Genomic DNA, 15,988 nt, shown 5'->3' on the forward strand with positions numbered 1-15,988 from the left:
TGGTCATTCCCCAACCACCACATTCAGAACTATACACCACTGAACACTTCTGAATTTGGGCTAAGACTTAAACCACAGAAGTGCTTGTTTGCTACTTATGCTATTTACTGTATCTACCACTGGACTGCTGTGAAGTTCAAGTGCCTAAGAATAAGATTTGCTTGATGGCAGTGAGGCAGCCTGACTCACCTGCTCTGGGTTGGGTTTTCAGAGATGTTTCAGGCTCTGTAGCCTTACTGTACTAGCAAGCAGTACAGTCTCTTGAAGATGGTATTTCTGTGTCTCAAAGGTAGTTTAGATAGCTAATAGCTCTCATTTCCATGCAGGGTAATCAACTTCTGTTGAGAGCAGTCTCCAAGAGTAGTGAGTATAAGGCAGAAATTCTCCTCCTGTGGGCGAGAATTATTCAATCTGTGGCATTGGTGAAGTAAGGACTAATGCCACCTGGCTTGGTGCAGAGTACCATAGGATTGGAGGGTCACTGGCTTCTAAAAGATTATAGCTATAACTGGAACTAACAAATCCCTTCTTGTTGTTCAAGTATTTGAAGTGAGAAGGCTGAAGCAATGAAAAATATTGCCAGTAATAGCTAGTGAATTCCATTCATTTCTGCATTCTCTTGACAGTTCCCTCTTAAAGGACACTGACACTTTGGCATGACGTAGCTGCATTGTTGAAGAGAATATGACATGGTCAAAGTCTTAAAAACATATTTCAGTGTTTTCCTAGAAGTACTATCATTGCTGGTAGTTTACAATCTCCAAGGCTAGATCAGGTAATGTAAATAAATTAAGATGTCATTTTGGTGGTTGATGACACTTCTATCCTGGAAGTTGTCCACTGATCCATTTGCTAATCACTGGAAGACAGCAGGGAACATTGCACAAGCCAGATGATGTTTCTCTGTAATTGAATTGGCCAAGATGTGTCTGGGAAACTAAGTTGCATGGTTTGCCTTTCCTGATCGAGATGATGGCAAGAGCTTTATGAAGAATTTGAGCTCTACAGATGTTAAGGATCAGCAGATATTGATAGTGGTTTCCAATGATGTTTGAGACTTGACAATTCTGACAAAAATTGGGTTTGCTTTTCTTCCCTTTTCACAAAGATTACTTGGAATCATCATTCCCACCTGGCATTTGTCAAGCAAGGCAAGGGCCAGAGCTGAGAGATTTGACTGGTAAAGAAACAACAAGCCCTTTTGAGAGTCACATATTTAGGTGGAAACTTTCATCATAGAAGTCAAATTCTGGAGAGTGATCTGGGTTAGAGGTACATACTAAGGAGTCATTCACATATGAAAGTCTGAGAAGCCTTTGGATCATTTGGTGAGAATATCAATAATAATAAGGGACAAGGCCATGATAGGAGGGAGCATGCGTCCTACTGTGTAATTAAGAACAGAGGGCTTCTGGTTAGTGGATGACAAAATTGACTATATCATGTGACTTCATGGCCCACCACTGGTCTCTTCAGCCCAACTATTGTATCTGAGGCTACCCCAGTAAGGATCCTCTCACAGTGATGCTCCTGGTTAACAGGATCGGAGACAGGTAGGAACATTCTAATCAAGTTGTCGGGGGAGTGGGGGAGCACCCAGAGACTAACTGCCTACATTTTCAGGGATGATATTAAAAATACTTAACCACCAGTACAGCATGATCACTGAGCAATAAGAACAGACATCAGCCATAATGTTGGAGTAGGATCTCAGAGACCTCTTGTTTGTCATAGGTAGCCTTTGCTGGATCATGAAGCTTTCCAGGAGATCCCGGGGGAGGGAGGTATTCAAACAGCTTGGGGCTATAGCAATTCAGTTTACCAAACAATAAGAAAGGGATCAATATTTTTACAACCGATGTGGCCATACTGATACATGTCAGCTAAATATCAGCTCCAGACAGTTCTACTTAATTCTCCTTTCCTGGCTGGGAACCCATGTCTAGACTATTTGTGACTCTGATCCCGTTTTCACTGTATATAACTGAAGCTGGAAACCTTTCCAAATTCAGTCACTCCACCACCATGTGCCCTTGGGGAAAGTACTGTTACGTTAAAGCACTTTGTAATATTGGCTGTCAGGCAATCAAAGATGAGCATCCTACCAAGACGGAGATTTTTTTCTCCCTTACTATGCTTGGGAGTCTGCTGAAGCACCAGCAGCATCAGCATGCTTCAGGCACTGTAACAATGGTGTAGTGCAAACAACGGTATATGACCAAGCAGAATGCACACCAGACCTTTACGGGAACAGGAACAGGTACGGGGTCCCCATCATGCACCACATTTGGAACATCGCTGTGAAATCTTGCACGGCCCAAGTGTCAGACTTGGGGAAAGGAACCCAGACTCTTAGACTGTGGGGCTTTTTATCCTTCATGATCAGGGAAACAGCAGGTCAGAGGCCAGGTACAAAGGCAATGTGTATTAGCCTATATTACCCCCAAATTAGAGCCTGAAATGGGGGCTTAAATCAGGGTAGATTATAGGAAATAAATCTAAGGAACAGAAGTGGGGGGCAGGAAAAGTGAATAGAAAAGGAGGAAACATCAATCCAAGGATGTGCTGCTGAGCTTTCATTAAGATCCATTTTGTAAGAACTCTGAGGAATCCCATAGAATACACTTCAGAATTGTCAGCCCAAGGGAAGGAAGAGGGCAGTGTGTATCCCCTGACTCCCCCTCCTGGATTGGTCAAAGGTTGCTCCCTCACTCTCCAGATTTGTTCTTGCATTGGAATGACCGGATGGGTTCCATCAGAAGTCTAACACAGCAGTGGTAGAGAAGTCCCAGGGTAAAAATAAGAGCCATGTGGTGCATCTGAAGCAAAGCACAGTTACATCTTTGTGAAGCTGGTTAGTGCAACAACAGCTAGAGTGAAAAATACAGTCTGGGAGGAAGTGAGGTAGAAGTGTCTGATAAACAAAGTGACTCATGGAACCTTGGCCCCAGCTCTATCCTCAGTGTTTGAGGTAGAGAGGGAATGCCACTCCTCCACTGACTTGACCAGGAAACTGGGGTCCAAGCCTTGTAGTTGTGGCTATACAAGGGCAAGCTAGCAGCAAGAATTTCTATATCATTCATATTTGGGGAAGTGGCACCTCCTCTCTTGGCATGACTGAGAGACTGAGTTCAAGTCTTGCAACTACCCATGTCACTGCACTCAGAAAACGATAGCAACAGGGGCGCCTGGGTGGCTCAGTCGGTTAAGCGTCCGACTTCAGCTCAGGTCACGATCTCGCGGTCCGCGTGTTCAAGCCCCGCGTCGGGCTCTGGGCTGATGGCTCAGAGCCTGGAGCCTGCTTCCGTTTCTGTGTCTCCCTCTCTCTCTGCCCCTCCCCCGTTCATGCTCTGTCTCTCTCTGTATCAAAAATAAATAAACTTTAAAAAAAAAATTAAAAAAAAAAAAAGAAAACGATAGCAACAGCAATAGAGAAGGAGAATACCAAACTCCTGTCATATTATCTAGTTTTCTGTAGGGGATTTTAATTTTTTGATCTGAATAATTCTTGGATTCTTCAATGTATTACATAAGGTTTGTAGGATGAGAGGAAAGGAAAAACATATTTTTGTGATAGAAAAATGCGGGAGTGACTTTTAGTTGACACACACACACACACACACACACACACACACACAAAAGACCTTGTTTAATACTACAACTGGAAGTGAATTGGGTTTGTTTGTTTTTTTTGTTTTTGTTTTTGTTTTTTTTATGCCTCTGCTTATTCCCTGCCCTTTTATCTGTAATGCCCTCCTCCTGCCACTTTACCTCACCCTTCCCCATTCTTCCCCAGGTCATTGTTTCCCCCTTCTCAAGACTTGATTCAGACACAGCCTCCTCTGTCGTATGCACACTGTATCATTTTGTATTGAAATTACTGATTTCATCTCTGTCTCCTGTATTAGCCCTTAAGCTCCTCCTCAAGAGCACAGAAAAATGTCTTTTTTGTTTTTAAATTCTCAGCACCTTATAGCGTGCTTGCAGATAGTAAACTTTCAATACTTGTGGAAATTAAGTGGTTAATAACAATAGAATGTGAAAGAAAAGGTACTGAAGGAGACTCTTGGGCTTCTAGTTTGAGGAACTGATAGATAAATAGAATGATTAACCATGACAGAGAATGAAAAGAAAAGCAGATTGGGGGGGAGATCAAGGATGAATTTAGTTTGGGAGTGCTTCTGTGACGTTCAGATAAAGATAAGTACTAGGCATTGAAAAAGAATTGAGTTCAGGAGCAAAAAGCAGGGCAGGAGATAAGATTAAATTAGCATAGTATAGAGGTTAAAACAATGGAATCTTGTGTTTCCCCTCCCTGTCCTCCAAATTCAGTTATATCCAATTTTTCTATTAAATCCTTTTTCATTTTCTACATTATTATGACTTTGTACATATCTGATTTGTAGAACATGCTGTGATCACACTTCCTCTAATAACTTTTTATTTTTTGTGACATGCAAAACTGTGTCACTAAAACAAATTAGTTCAGTTTTCCGATTCAGCCCCAAACTTTTGAACAGCAATATCGAACTCCTCTCAGTACAGCGAAATATCAGGTAGCGCAGCAATTCCATTTTTTCCCTTAGCGATGTCTCAGTCCACACCTTCCTTCGTTCTCCTATGTTCGCGTGAACTGACTGGTATTTTTTCCAGGCAATTTCTCTTCCGGTTCTCCAAAATCCTTTCTCCCTTTCTCAACCCTCGCAGCCCTGCCCGCCCGCCCGCCCTCCCGCCTTTCCTCCTCCCCTCCCCCTTTCCGCTCCCAGTCCCAAGTTTCCCAAGTGGAAACACTTGCAATTTGTTCTCATTTAGAAGTGGGGCAGGAACAGGGCTTGCTGACTGCTACCACTGCACTGTACTGATCGGGAAGAAACCCTGCCCCTTCACTGGGCAGCCTCTCCCAAATGTTGTATCAGTAGGTCTTTTCTCTTTGATCCGTCGGTTTCCCGCAGACTCCCGCCTGGAAGGAGGGCGAGACTGGGGCCAGAGGAGGGGGAGGGGCTGAAGATGTCCCCCTTTCAGCGCGCAGACTCACTTTGCCGGGTTTTCAGCTCAGCCTCTCCTCCCGGCTTTCAGCGGTGCTGCTCAGACCTTTTAGAGAGGAGGGGAAGACGAACTGGGAGTTTCACTGCACCAACTCAGACTTCGAACCAATCTTTTTTTTTTTTTTTTTTTTTTTTTCTTTTTGCTGCTGCTGCTGCTGCTTCTGTTTCTGCTCCGGGGGGGGGGGGGGTCTCCCCCTCCCCTCCTCCTCCCCCGTTCTCCCCCTCCCCCCCGTAAATCTGACATGAAGATCTGTTAGAGATTCTACAGGCTTCCAATTTCTAAGCCTTCCTGACTTTCTGTGGGGAGAACTGACTTGCTGCCTGTTGGCTACAAAGTTTTAGGCGTGTCAACAATACTCTGGCTTATGTTTAGATTTTTTTTTAAGCTGTCAGAAATACTTTAATTTCTTTATAATTTCTTAAATTTTGCAAAAAGGAGGTGAATCATAGTGGCCATTTAAAAATCCAAGTGAGGGGTGCCTGGGTGGCTGAGTTGGTTAAGTGTCTGACTCTTGATTTTGGCTCCAGTCATGATCTCGCAGTTCGTGACTTCCAGCTCCGCATTGGGCTCCGCACTTTCGGATCTTCTGTCTCCCTCTGCCTCTCTCTCTGTCCCTCCCTGCGCGGGCTCGCTCTCTCTCTCTCTTCTCTCTTTGAAAAATAAATATTTTTTAAAAATAAAAATAAAAATCTAAGTGTATTCTGCTTTTTTTGGAGGGTTTTTTTTTTAATAGATTTGAGGAAGGAAAAAGAAGAAGGCAAATTGATGTCTCATTTACACGTCTAAAGCATGTATGTTACAAACGCCACATTTTCTGTGAAGTCATTTTGTGATTCTAAGCAGTTTTCTCAAGCTTAGATTAAGGGTAACATTCTAAGTGTAATTGTCTTTAAGAAGACAATTTGGCAGCAAGGAAGTCCTTAATTTCATCATAAATGGGAAGAAAATGTAACAGGAAATTTGTCGTTTATAATAGAGAAAAATCGAGTTTTAATTCTTATTTATTTCATCACGATTAGTTAGCAGGAAAGTTCTTATTGTATATGTTTAGCTTCTGTTATCAGCAAAAACAAGAAATGTGTAATAATATAAGGCTTGGAAAAGCAAATTATACTTTTGGCCAAGTGAGAAACTGATGCCCTGTTTAAAGGGAAATCACATTTTCTTGTTCTTCATTAGTTAACCCTGATTAAATACGGGACTTAGGTTGTTTCCATGGTATGGTGTTTCTTTCCTCCAAAGACAACGGAAATCTATTCTAATTCTACAAGCTTCCATCTTTCTTTACTCTGCTTAGTTAGCACTCATCAACCTGCTTTTCATCTTTAATAATTTTTTTGGCATCTCATCATCACTTTGTCACTTTAGTAGGATTTCAAGATAAAACCCAGTGTTCAATACACTCTATTTATCCAGAAGCCACATATGATGTTTTCACTATCCAAAATTTTTCTTTTTTACTGTTAAGGTTTGGTTGATATTACAAAGGATCCGGACTTTAATGGAATCTATGATGAAGACATGAATGAAGATCCAACATATGATCCCAACAGCCCTGAAGAAAAAGCTGTTTTTATGAAATATGCTGAAAACATTATGCTAAAATTGACATTCAGTACCATACAAGTTCAACAGTGTGAAAATGTTTTTATATTTGAAACAGCCTATTGGCTTACTAATGCTATAAAATGTAATCAGGATTATCTTGATATTTGTACCTATCAGAGACTACAGCAAAGATTATATCTTCAGAAAAAGGTTATTCAAAAACACTTTGAGAAGAAAACAGACCTCAGAAAAGGGATCGGATACCTAAAGTTAATATGTTTTCTGACTCCATTTCTACTGAGTTTGAAAAAGAAGATGAAAGTTCCATATTTAGAGAGTCTGCTTCCACTTTTTTCAGGTAAAAGTATCACCACAGATCAAATATAAAATAATTATATGTGTATTTAATTTATATTTAAATTTATATTTAAATTCAATTTTGTCTGTAGTATTTGAGTCCACTCATGTAACCTAGCTGTAGCCTGTTAGAAAGAAAAAACAAAATTTAATGTCTCCTAAGTAGTTAAAAATATTTGGTATATGTACTTAGTACTTGGTATACATTTATACTAGTTATAAGGGCTATTGGAAGACTTTAAACATGTTCTGAGAAAAATAGGGAAATAGGCCATGTTCATGATGGAACAACACTGTGAATGTATCATATCTGATTCAAATTACTCTATCAATTCAATGTACTTCTTTTCAAAATCCCTATTGTGTTTTTCACGAAAGTTTAGAAATTGATTCTGTAATTAATATGGAGCAGTACAGGATCATGAATGGTCTTACATTTCTGAAAAGGAGCTGAAAACATATTTTAAAACTTTACTAATGTGTCAGCACTATTATACACAAATAAACCAATGTAAGAGAAAAAAGCTGAAATAAGACCATACTTACATGGAATTTGACAGGACTGCAGGGCATACTGTTCTTCCCACGCAGATTTACACACAATTTATATATTTTCATTGGTGCCCAAACGTGTAGGTTTATTATGGCAGGAGAATTATGGGAGGATGTCAGCCATATCTGTAATGTTTTATTACTTAGATTATTGGAAGCAAATATGACTGTTAATAGTTAAATCTAGGAGGTGGTATTAGGGTGTTATATTATTCCTTGTACTTTTCTGTACCTTTTACCTTTCTCAAAATGCATTATATACTTTTCATTAATGAAACCATATTCTGCTAACAAGTCAAAATATTGAACAAATCTAATCCTTACTGGACTTTTAGAAAATTATTTTTTTTTTAATAAATGTTATATGTGGATTTTATTACTTTCCAAAAAAGTGAGCTGGTTTGATTTTTTTTTTTTTTTTTTTTTTTTTTGTCAGTGAGAGATACCCACCTATTTCTCATTAGTGTCTCTTTTTGCCTAAACCAGCTCAGGTTAAGTTTTTATTTATTTAGCCAAAGATTCTCTGAGGCAGAGTTTCAAATCTTTTCTGACAATTGGAGGTAAGATACTAGTCTTAAGCTCACACATAGAATAATGTTTTAACCAGTCTCTTGAAATGTCTGTACAATGAAACTACAGAAAATGCCCAAAATGTATGATATATTTTCATGTTTAAAATATATACTAAGACTATGATTTTATAGACTGTAACTGCCAAGATTTTCAGTTAATATGGAGTTTTCTTCAGTTGGTTTATGTAAATGAGAATCCAGATCTCCAAAATATGATTGTTTATATGCTGTTTTCACTTTTTAAATAAAAGTTTCTTTTTATTTTGGAGATGACAAGGTCAAGACAGAGCGAGAACTGCCTCCATTTATTTATGGGCGAGATTTTAAATGCCAGCATTTTCACTACAAAGAGGATCAATATTTTCATGTTCATGGAGGAATTGAATTTGATATCAGCACACCTTCAGTTGAGAATGCTTTGGAAGACTTTAAGGTTTAAATTATTATTGTTCCTGAAATGGTTTGTCATTTCCCAGCGCTTTTATCTCATTCTCCATCCACAAAGGGTCTCTTGCTGGCACAGGCACTAGGCAGCTCTCCAAATGATTATCTTCCTAACTCACTAGTTTTTTCATACATTATGTAACACACATGAATTAAGTCCAACTATCCTAAGGTAGTATGTGAGGTGTCAGAGATAAAATGACAGATAAGCTAGGTACAGATATCTTCATAGAATTTATAGATCTCAAATGGACTATATTTGCCCTAAAATTGTTGATCAAAGAATACAGTAGAAATCCCTCAACATTCACTGTACACTTTCCTTGAAGAAATCTTCCATTTTCCTTGAAGATTAGTATTAGAACAGAGATCCTCTAGAGTTTAAGAACAATAATTTCATCTAGAATTTAATATAAACATTATACATTTGAATTGTCATTGCTTTTCTACCTTCTTTATATTTTCTTTTGTATTTTTTCCTCCCTCCTGAAGTAGGAACTGGATACATGCAAATATTATTAGGGTTTTATGGGATATTATATTAAAAATTTATCATTTAAGTGTACAAAATTTCATCTAAAATAAGCCATAATTGATGGGGCACCTGGGTGGCTCAGTCAGTTGAGCACCTGACCCTTGATTTTTGGCTCAGGACATAATCCCAGGGTCGTGGGATAGAGCTCATGTCAGGCCCCATGCTGGGTGTGGGGTCTGCTTAAGGTTCTCTCTCTCTCTCTCTCTCTCTCTCTCTCTCTCCCCCCCCACCCCATCCCCAACTTGTGCATCCATGCATTCTCTCTATGTATCAAATTAAAAAGAAAAAGCTATAATTGTTTAGACTTATTTAAAGATATGTTTTTAATAATATAACTCATATTTTAGAATAATTTAGAAAAAATACGGGATTGTGCTGCTAATACATTTGTAGAAGATTTAGGATACAAAGAACATTACTCAATACCAGTCATGGAACTTAACGGAAAAAGGTAAGGAACTTTTCAGTAATTATTCACAGTAGTGACAACCTGTTGAAAGTTACGAGAAAACAAGGAAAGTGTCAAAATGTAAAGGCTAACTTAATACCTCAGCATGGAGATCCTAGCACAATAACGCCTGTGACTGAAATAGAGAGTCAACAAAATAAATAATATATTTATTACTTCATGCACTTTGGTACATTCTGTGTAATAATCTTTAGAGATAGTGATTAGTTCTTATAATTAACATCTTTATTAAATGGGAATGGAGGTGAGGATCAAATCCTATGAGCCTACTGAAAAACAGTGGACTCAGCAAATACCCCTGTAGTTCCATAACAGATATGATTTAAAATCCTCTTCCTCTGCTGGGTCTTGTTACGCCTGCCAATTTTTGAAGCGGTGTGTTTTTCTTAGTTTTGCTAGGATCTTTATGTCTTGTGTTCTTGGGTTTCCATGTCTTGGTTACTGAAGTTTATGGAAAGTAGAGTAGGGGCATTACTATTAGGAGGTAGAGACTTGAGATTTAAAAGCATATAGGAGAGGTTTTTTTGTTTTCTGTTTTTTTAACGCATGGAAGTGGTTTAGAGACCAAGACCAAGTGTGGAACTCTGGAGAATAGCAGCTTTTAAATAGGGAGATGCAGAAGAGAGAACAAAGGAGTTGAGAAGGAATGATATAAGGAGGAGGACCAAGAAAGTACGATAGCATGGAAGCCAAATGGGGAGGAATTTTTAAATATGGAAATAGATTAAAAGCATCAAATTCAACAGAGAAAAAGGCCAAGTCAACTTAAGACTGAAGACAGCACTCTAAATTCGGCAGTGACTTGGGAAGAGGATTAGTTCTGGCTTTAGGCTATGTTTAGTGAGCTGAAGGGTGAAGTTGGGGAGAGTTCATGTGATGTGAAGAAGACAAAGATTACACATTTCTCCAAGATGCATGGTCGTGAGGAAAATAAGAGAAAGGAGGCAAAGGGAGAATCAGGATAAACAATGAAAGGTGGGTCTTTTCATTGAATACTGTCTGGATGCACACATAGTACTAGAGATGAAGTCAAAGACCATGTGGCTAATGACTTCCATGATTTTGGAGGGAATTAAGTAGTAGACCTCATGCCTCTAGAATGGACAGTTGGTGTGGATCTCGCTCAAGAAGGAATCCCTCATTCAGGGATCCAGCAACTGCTGACACATTCCATGTACAACACCTGCCAAAGTAAATAGTATTTCAGAAGCACCTCTGAATAACACTTTATCCCCCCAGGCTCCAGTGACTAGCTGGACACTAATGATCCTGAGGATGCAGGGAGGCAGCTGAGATAAAAGCTGTACTTGGTGAGAGGTTGTTATAGGTAAAGGAGTATGGTTGGCATAAGCCCACTGTCATTGAACAGTAAGAGATCCAGTCAAATTGTTTCAATGGGATACTATAGTAGAATGGTTCTCTAGTTTCTGACTAATGCACAACATTGGTCATCAATGTTGGTGAATTGCAGATAGATGGATTTGAATTTGCAGACTTGCAAAGGCAGCATGAGCTTGTTTCCCAGACCCAGGCAGCATGGAGTAAAAGTAAAAACCACAAGTGGACTAATAATCAGTGTTTTCTTGGTTCCTGTAACAATTACTAGAGAACCTTCAGTTCCATAATATCCACCCCTACATAGTTATTTTAGGAATCTCATATGCCAGTGGATCAGCTCTCAGGTACTGTGAGATATCTTCAGTTTTCCTCTTTCCTGTCTGAGCAATCTGTAATGATCCACTCCTGGGCCCCTGGAGCTCAACAGACCCTCTGAAGGCAACTCAACATTAATGCCATTGTTGTCTCTGACATCATTTCTACTGGTTGTGGATCTGGGGTCACTTCTGGAACTGGCTTCTCCCGATGCCTGCTAAATACCTTGTATCAACTGTGAGGCATGTTGAAGCCAATCCAGTGAAGTAAGTATTTCTTTCCCAATTTTATTGGTTTCAAGGAAGTGCTACCTTGAACTCCTAATAATTTGATGCAAAAACAGCTCTTTTAGTCATTTTGCTAACAGTTCTTTTCTGTGATGTAGGGATCATTTGGTGAATGATTGAAAACATGCCATGTTAAAATCTCCCCTCTTTGATTTTAGGGGCATTGTTAGTGGACTGAGGTCTTGAGTCTTGATGTTCTCTTTCCTCAAAATGGTTTATCTCCTAGGAAACCCCTGGTCCATTATGAAAATAGTGGAAAAATAGTTCCACTGGCCCTCCAGGCATGCCTGAAAACATCTAAATCCTAGATTCATTTTGGTTCAGGTTGGGCCCTCCTACCATACCAGAATCAAAAAGTAGGGGCCACAGTCAGATACCCAGGATTTGGCCATTCCATTAAAGTACAAGAACTCATGAATTATTAAGGTGACAATGACTGGAGCAAAAAGATTAATTTATATCAGTACCAAAATGTCCTATTTTGGGGACAGTATACCAGCATCATGATGTTGCTGTGATTATTAGGAGGCAGGTCAGAAATCAACTTAATGTGACAATGGTGTATCAGGGAAATGTGGTCCTAGAAGCTCCTCAAAAACTGGGTGCAGATTCCCAGGTAGAAGAATCTGAAGGGAGCTGTTATAGTTCCTGCTATAACTAGAGCTAGGGAGCTAGAAGCTCCTCAAAATCTGCAGATTCCCAGGTAGAAGAATCTGAAGGGAGCTGTTTTAAAAGTGAGGCCCCCTTATAGTTCCTGCTAATATCTACACATAGGTTTTGAGTAAGAGCAGTGATATGTCCCTATGCAGTACTTGAATGAATTCTCCCTCAAAGCACTGGCCATCTGGGCTTTCTATGCTTCCATAGAAAGGGGGCCAGTGCAGATAGTGTATCCAATCTTGGGGGGAAGGGGTCACAAAAGTCTGTGGCCAAAGACTTTCTCAGGGTATAGCCACCTTCACCACCTCTTGCTTCTCCAGTTTCTAGGGTAGGATAGCCCCCTGCTGGTTCTGGAAGCTTGATTTGTATTGGATAAGTAAATTGAATTTCTAGAAGAAATCAACCCACATTCCTTTGGTATTTGTTAAATTTATACATCTGTTTCATTGCCTGAGCAGTGATCTAAGAGTACATCACTAAGTACCAGAGCCCCCAAAGGTAGTCAGCAGCTTCTGACCCCATAGCAAGTTACCACAGCCAGAGGCAGCTCCCTGGAGAAGTACATGAAAAGATAGAGGTTGCTGGCACTGGGGCTCTATGATGTGGAGCTGGGCCACTGAGAGACCAAAGGACATCCTTAGTGTGATCTCCTGGGCCTGTATCCATGGAGGCAGTCTTATGAGACTTGGGGTATCTGTTTGTGGTGTCCACTCTTAGCAGCATGTGTGACACCAAGGGAAGGTGAGCTGTTTTCTTCTAGGTATTTAGTTTAGTCATCCAATGTGAATCAAGCATCCGGGTCTGATTCAGACAGCCCCTTAAGGTCCTAGAGCCTATCATTGCTGTGATGTGAAAGCCTTCAAATCTGAGTAAGATTCAGAATACCTGCTCCTCAATTTTAGAAGCAAGTCCCTAGTGATGAAGTTGGCACCTGTACAAGTTGAGGCCCATGGACAGTGACAAGTTCCACCACCTGGACTGGCGCTGTCTCTGCAAGGTGTGGGTAAAGATGGCCTTTAGTTTATATTTTTATGGTCTAGTTTCTCTTGGGGCGAGAAGATGGTAGACAGGAAGAATGACAACCTCAAATAAATGCAAACAGGTCCTCAAACATGCCTTCATCCATGCAGAAGTCTATATTATTCAGAAAACTGAAGTGGAAGTAAAGGTCAAGGAAGAGAGGATATTAGCCTCTGACCAGTTCATAACATAGCATTTCCCTAAGACTTTCTTTTTCAATCAATACAATTTAAACTACATTTTTGTACTTAATTATTATAGAAAAATAAAGTTTAGCTAGCATAGAAAAAAAGTAGCAAATTACTTCAAAGTCAGAAAGATTGATCTTTTTTCTTTATTTTTTTTTTTATAGCTACTATGTGGTCTGTTTTGAACTTGAAACTTTCTATCATCAACTATATAAGACAAAGTGGTGGGGAGCCATAAATGAAATCGTGAATAATCTGAAACCAAAAAGACTTCCACTAACAGATGCTCAATTACATGAGCAATTTAAGAAAAAATTTGGCTTCAAAAAAGCTATGAAATGCAAGGTATTTCAGTAATCATTACATAATTTAGTATAGGAGGCTATTATAGATAATATGTTATTATAGGTAAGTATATGTCTCAAATTTTTATTTTAGGGGTAACTATTGGGTTAAATGAAGTTTTCAATATGAAATAAAAATTCCACATTTTAGCAGCTTAGAAGCCATACAATTCTGGATAATAAATTTCTGGTAGGGTTCCAAAACAATCTGTTAATGAACTGGATTGTGACCAATCTTAATAAAGGTTAGTATTTATTGAGTGCTTATTTTATATGCCAGGCGCTTTATAAATCCTTTTAACAAACTTTTTCAAGGTACTAGTACTACTGTTGTCATTCTGGTTTTACAAATGAGAAATTTGAGGTGCAGCCAGTTAAGGATCTTTCCCAAATTACACAGCTAGTAAATGGCAGAGTCTGGCTTCAGTCCTGGGAACCTAACCTGAGGAACAAAACCTGGCATTCTGAATCAAATCTCTATATCTGTTTCAACAAACCTTGATGCACAGCTTCTGGAACTGATAAATGAAGTGGTGAGCTCACCAGTTTCAAAGGACACACTGGCATTTATTTACCATTTATTTGTTTCAATGTCCATAAATTTAAGAATTGAATAAACTGTTCAATTTTAAAATATTAAGTGGTCAGAATGTTTCAAAGAAGAGTGTAATATTTTTACCTCTCTATTCTGAGAACTAGAACAAAGAAGACAAATTGTATTTCTATAGCTATGTAATTTTAGTTTCTACATTTCTAAATTAGATTGTTCTTAAATCAGAAAAGGAACCCAGGGATCTTCATTTGCTTAAGTATTTCAGGAAGCAAATTTTCCCGTTTTAAGCATCTACAAAGAAGGAGCTATAATTTCTCCCTAAAAAGTGGGGGGTGGGTAACTTCCCAAAAATATTTTTTAAACTTCTCAATGTTTCTTAATAGTTCTGACAACTTTAATCATTGCCCAGTGAGACACTTTCAAATGGAAAGTGAAAATTCTACTATGACTGAGCACCAATCATGTAATTATATCAATACATACTTATTAATTATATATTAGTATTATATTTATTATAAATATATTAATATATGTTTATCATCCTTTTTTTCCTTAAGCCAAAATTTAGGTGTATTTTAAAGAAACTTATTCTGGTGCTCTTAATCCTTTTAGAGCATCCCATTTGGTATGAAGTCTGCTGTTGAAAGAGGATTATCTGCTGTTTTCCATACATTTAGCCGTAAAACCTCAAGCTTGACCATCAATATTTCAGATGAGGCAGGCTATGCCATTTTCCATCATGCTGCTTTACACAACAGAGTTTCTATTATATGTCAACTGTGCAATGCTAGCTTCAACATCAACCAAAGACGCTTTGTTATGTCTAGCCAAGGTACCATAAAGTTTAAAACATCTAAACTGTTTTTCTTTTACCTGCTCCTACTCAGAGTTAAGAAGACATGTTGATTATAGAGCAAGATAAAAATTTGGTATTGTATCTAGAGCATAGTTGAGGTTTGTGTTTCCCTTATTTCAGAGAGGCTCTTTTCTAAGTATCACTTATTGCTCTCTCATATAGTATTATTTATTTCTTTATTGTGTCTCCCTCACTTGAACATAAGCTCTGTAAAAGGCAATGATTTGCTTTACTTTGTTTGCTATGGTATTTGAACGCCTAGAAGAAAGCCTGGCATTGTAGGTGCTCAGGAAGTAGTTGTTGGATGAATGCATGATTGGATGAACACAAGGTAGCATTTGATAATCACTGGCATAATTAAAACACAGTGGTGCACTATAGAAATTCACAGAAAAGGTAGATAAGTAGAGATCCCAGCAGAAGATCCTTTTTTATCCCAGAGTTCTCAAGCAGGGAATAACTTCTTCACAATATATAAACTTAAATAATATTTAATAACAAAAAATTCTTATAATAATAATTGTTTTTAATTAATGGCCCCTTTAAAGCTAACCCTAATTTTGACTTTTAAAAAGCCACTTTTCCTGATTCTTAGATAGGAATATATATATATATATATATATATATATATATATATATATATATATATAAACATATATATAAACATATATATATGTTTATATATATATATATATGTTTATATATATATATTCCTATTCACTGGAATACATTTAACCAGTATAAAAATAATAATGTTGAAAATGAAAGCAGAAGTTCTCTATAACTGAAAAGGGAAATACAGATTAAATATCAGGAATGGCCGATAAGAAAATTGTGATTTTATATTTTATCTTATATTTTATATCTTATATTGTATCTTATGATATTTTATATCTTAAAAAGC

At 38.2% G+C, this 15,988-nt stretch overlaps 1 protein-coding gene across 8 annotated transcripts in view; it reads left to right on the forward strand.

Annotated features, from left to right (window-relative positions):
• The window catches only part of ANKAR (ankyrin and armadillo repeat containing), a 72,412-nt gene that overhangs the window by 5,547 nt on the left and 50,877 nt on the right, over positions 1-15,988 (forward strand). For 6 of the 8 annotated variants that reach the window (XM_042949429.1, XM_042949430.1, XM_042949432.1 and 3 more), the window contains 5 exons: positions 6,515-6,952; positions 8,345-8,508; positions 9,402-9,505; positions 13,496-13,676; positions 14,841-15,060. In XM_042949429.1, coding sequence (XP_042805363.1) covers positions 6,515-6,952; positions 8,345-8,508; positions 9,402-9,505; positions 13,496-13,676; positions 14,841-15,060 — 1,107 coding nt within the window. Of the gene's footprint in view, positions 1-706; positions 776-6,514; positions 6,953-8,344; positions 8,509-9,401; positions 9,506-13,495; positions 13,677-14,840; positions 15,061-15,988 lie in introns of those variants that run through there. The other 2 variants (XM_042949436.1, XM_042949435.1) reach the window with 2 other exon arrangements.

Source organism: Panthera leo, chromosome C1 (assembly GCF_018350215.1).
Source record: "Panthera leo isolate Ple1 chromosome C1, P.leo_Ple1_pat1.1, whole genome shotgun sequence".
In the NCBI taxonomy this organism is placed as follows: Eukaryota; Metazoa; Chordata; class Mammalia; order Carnivora; family Felidae; genus Panthera; species Panthera leo.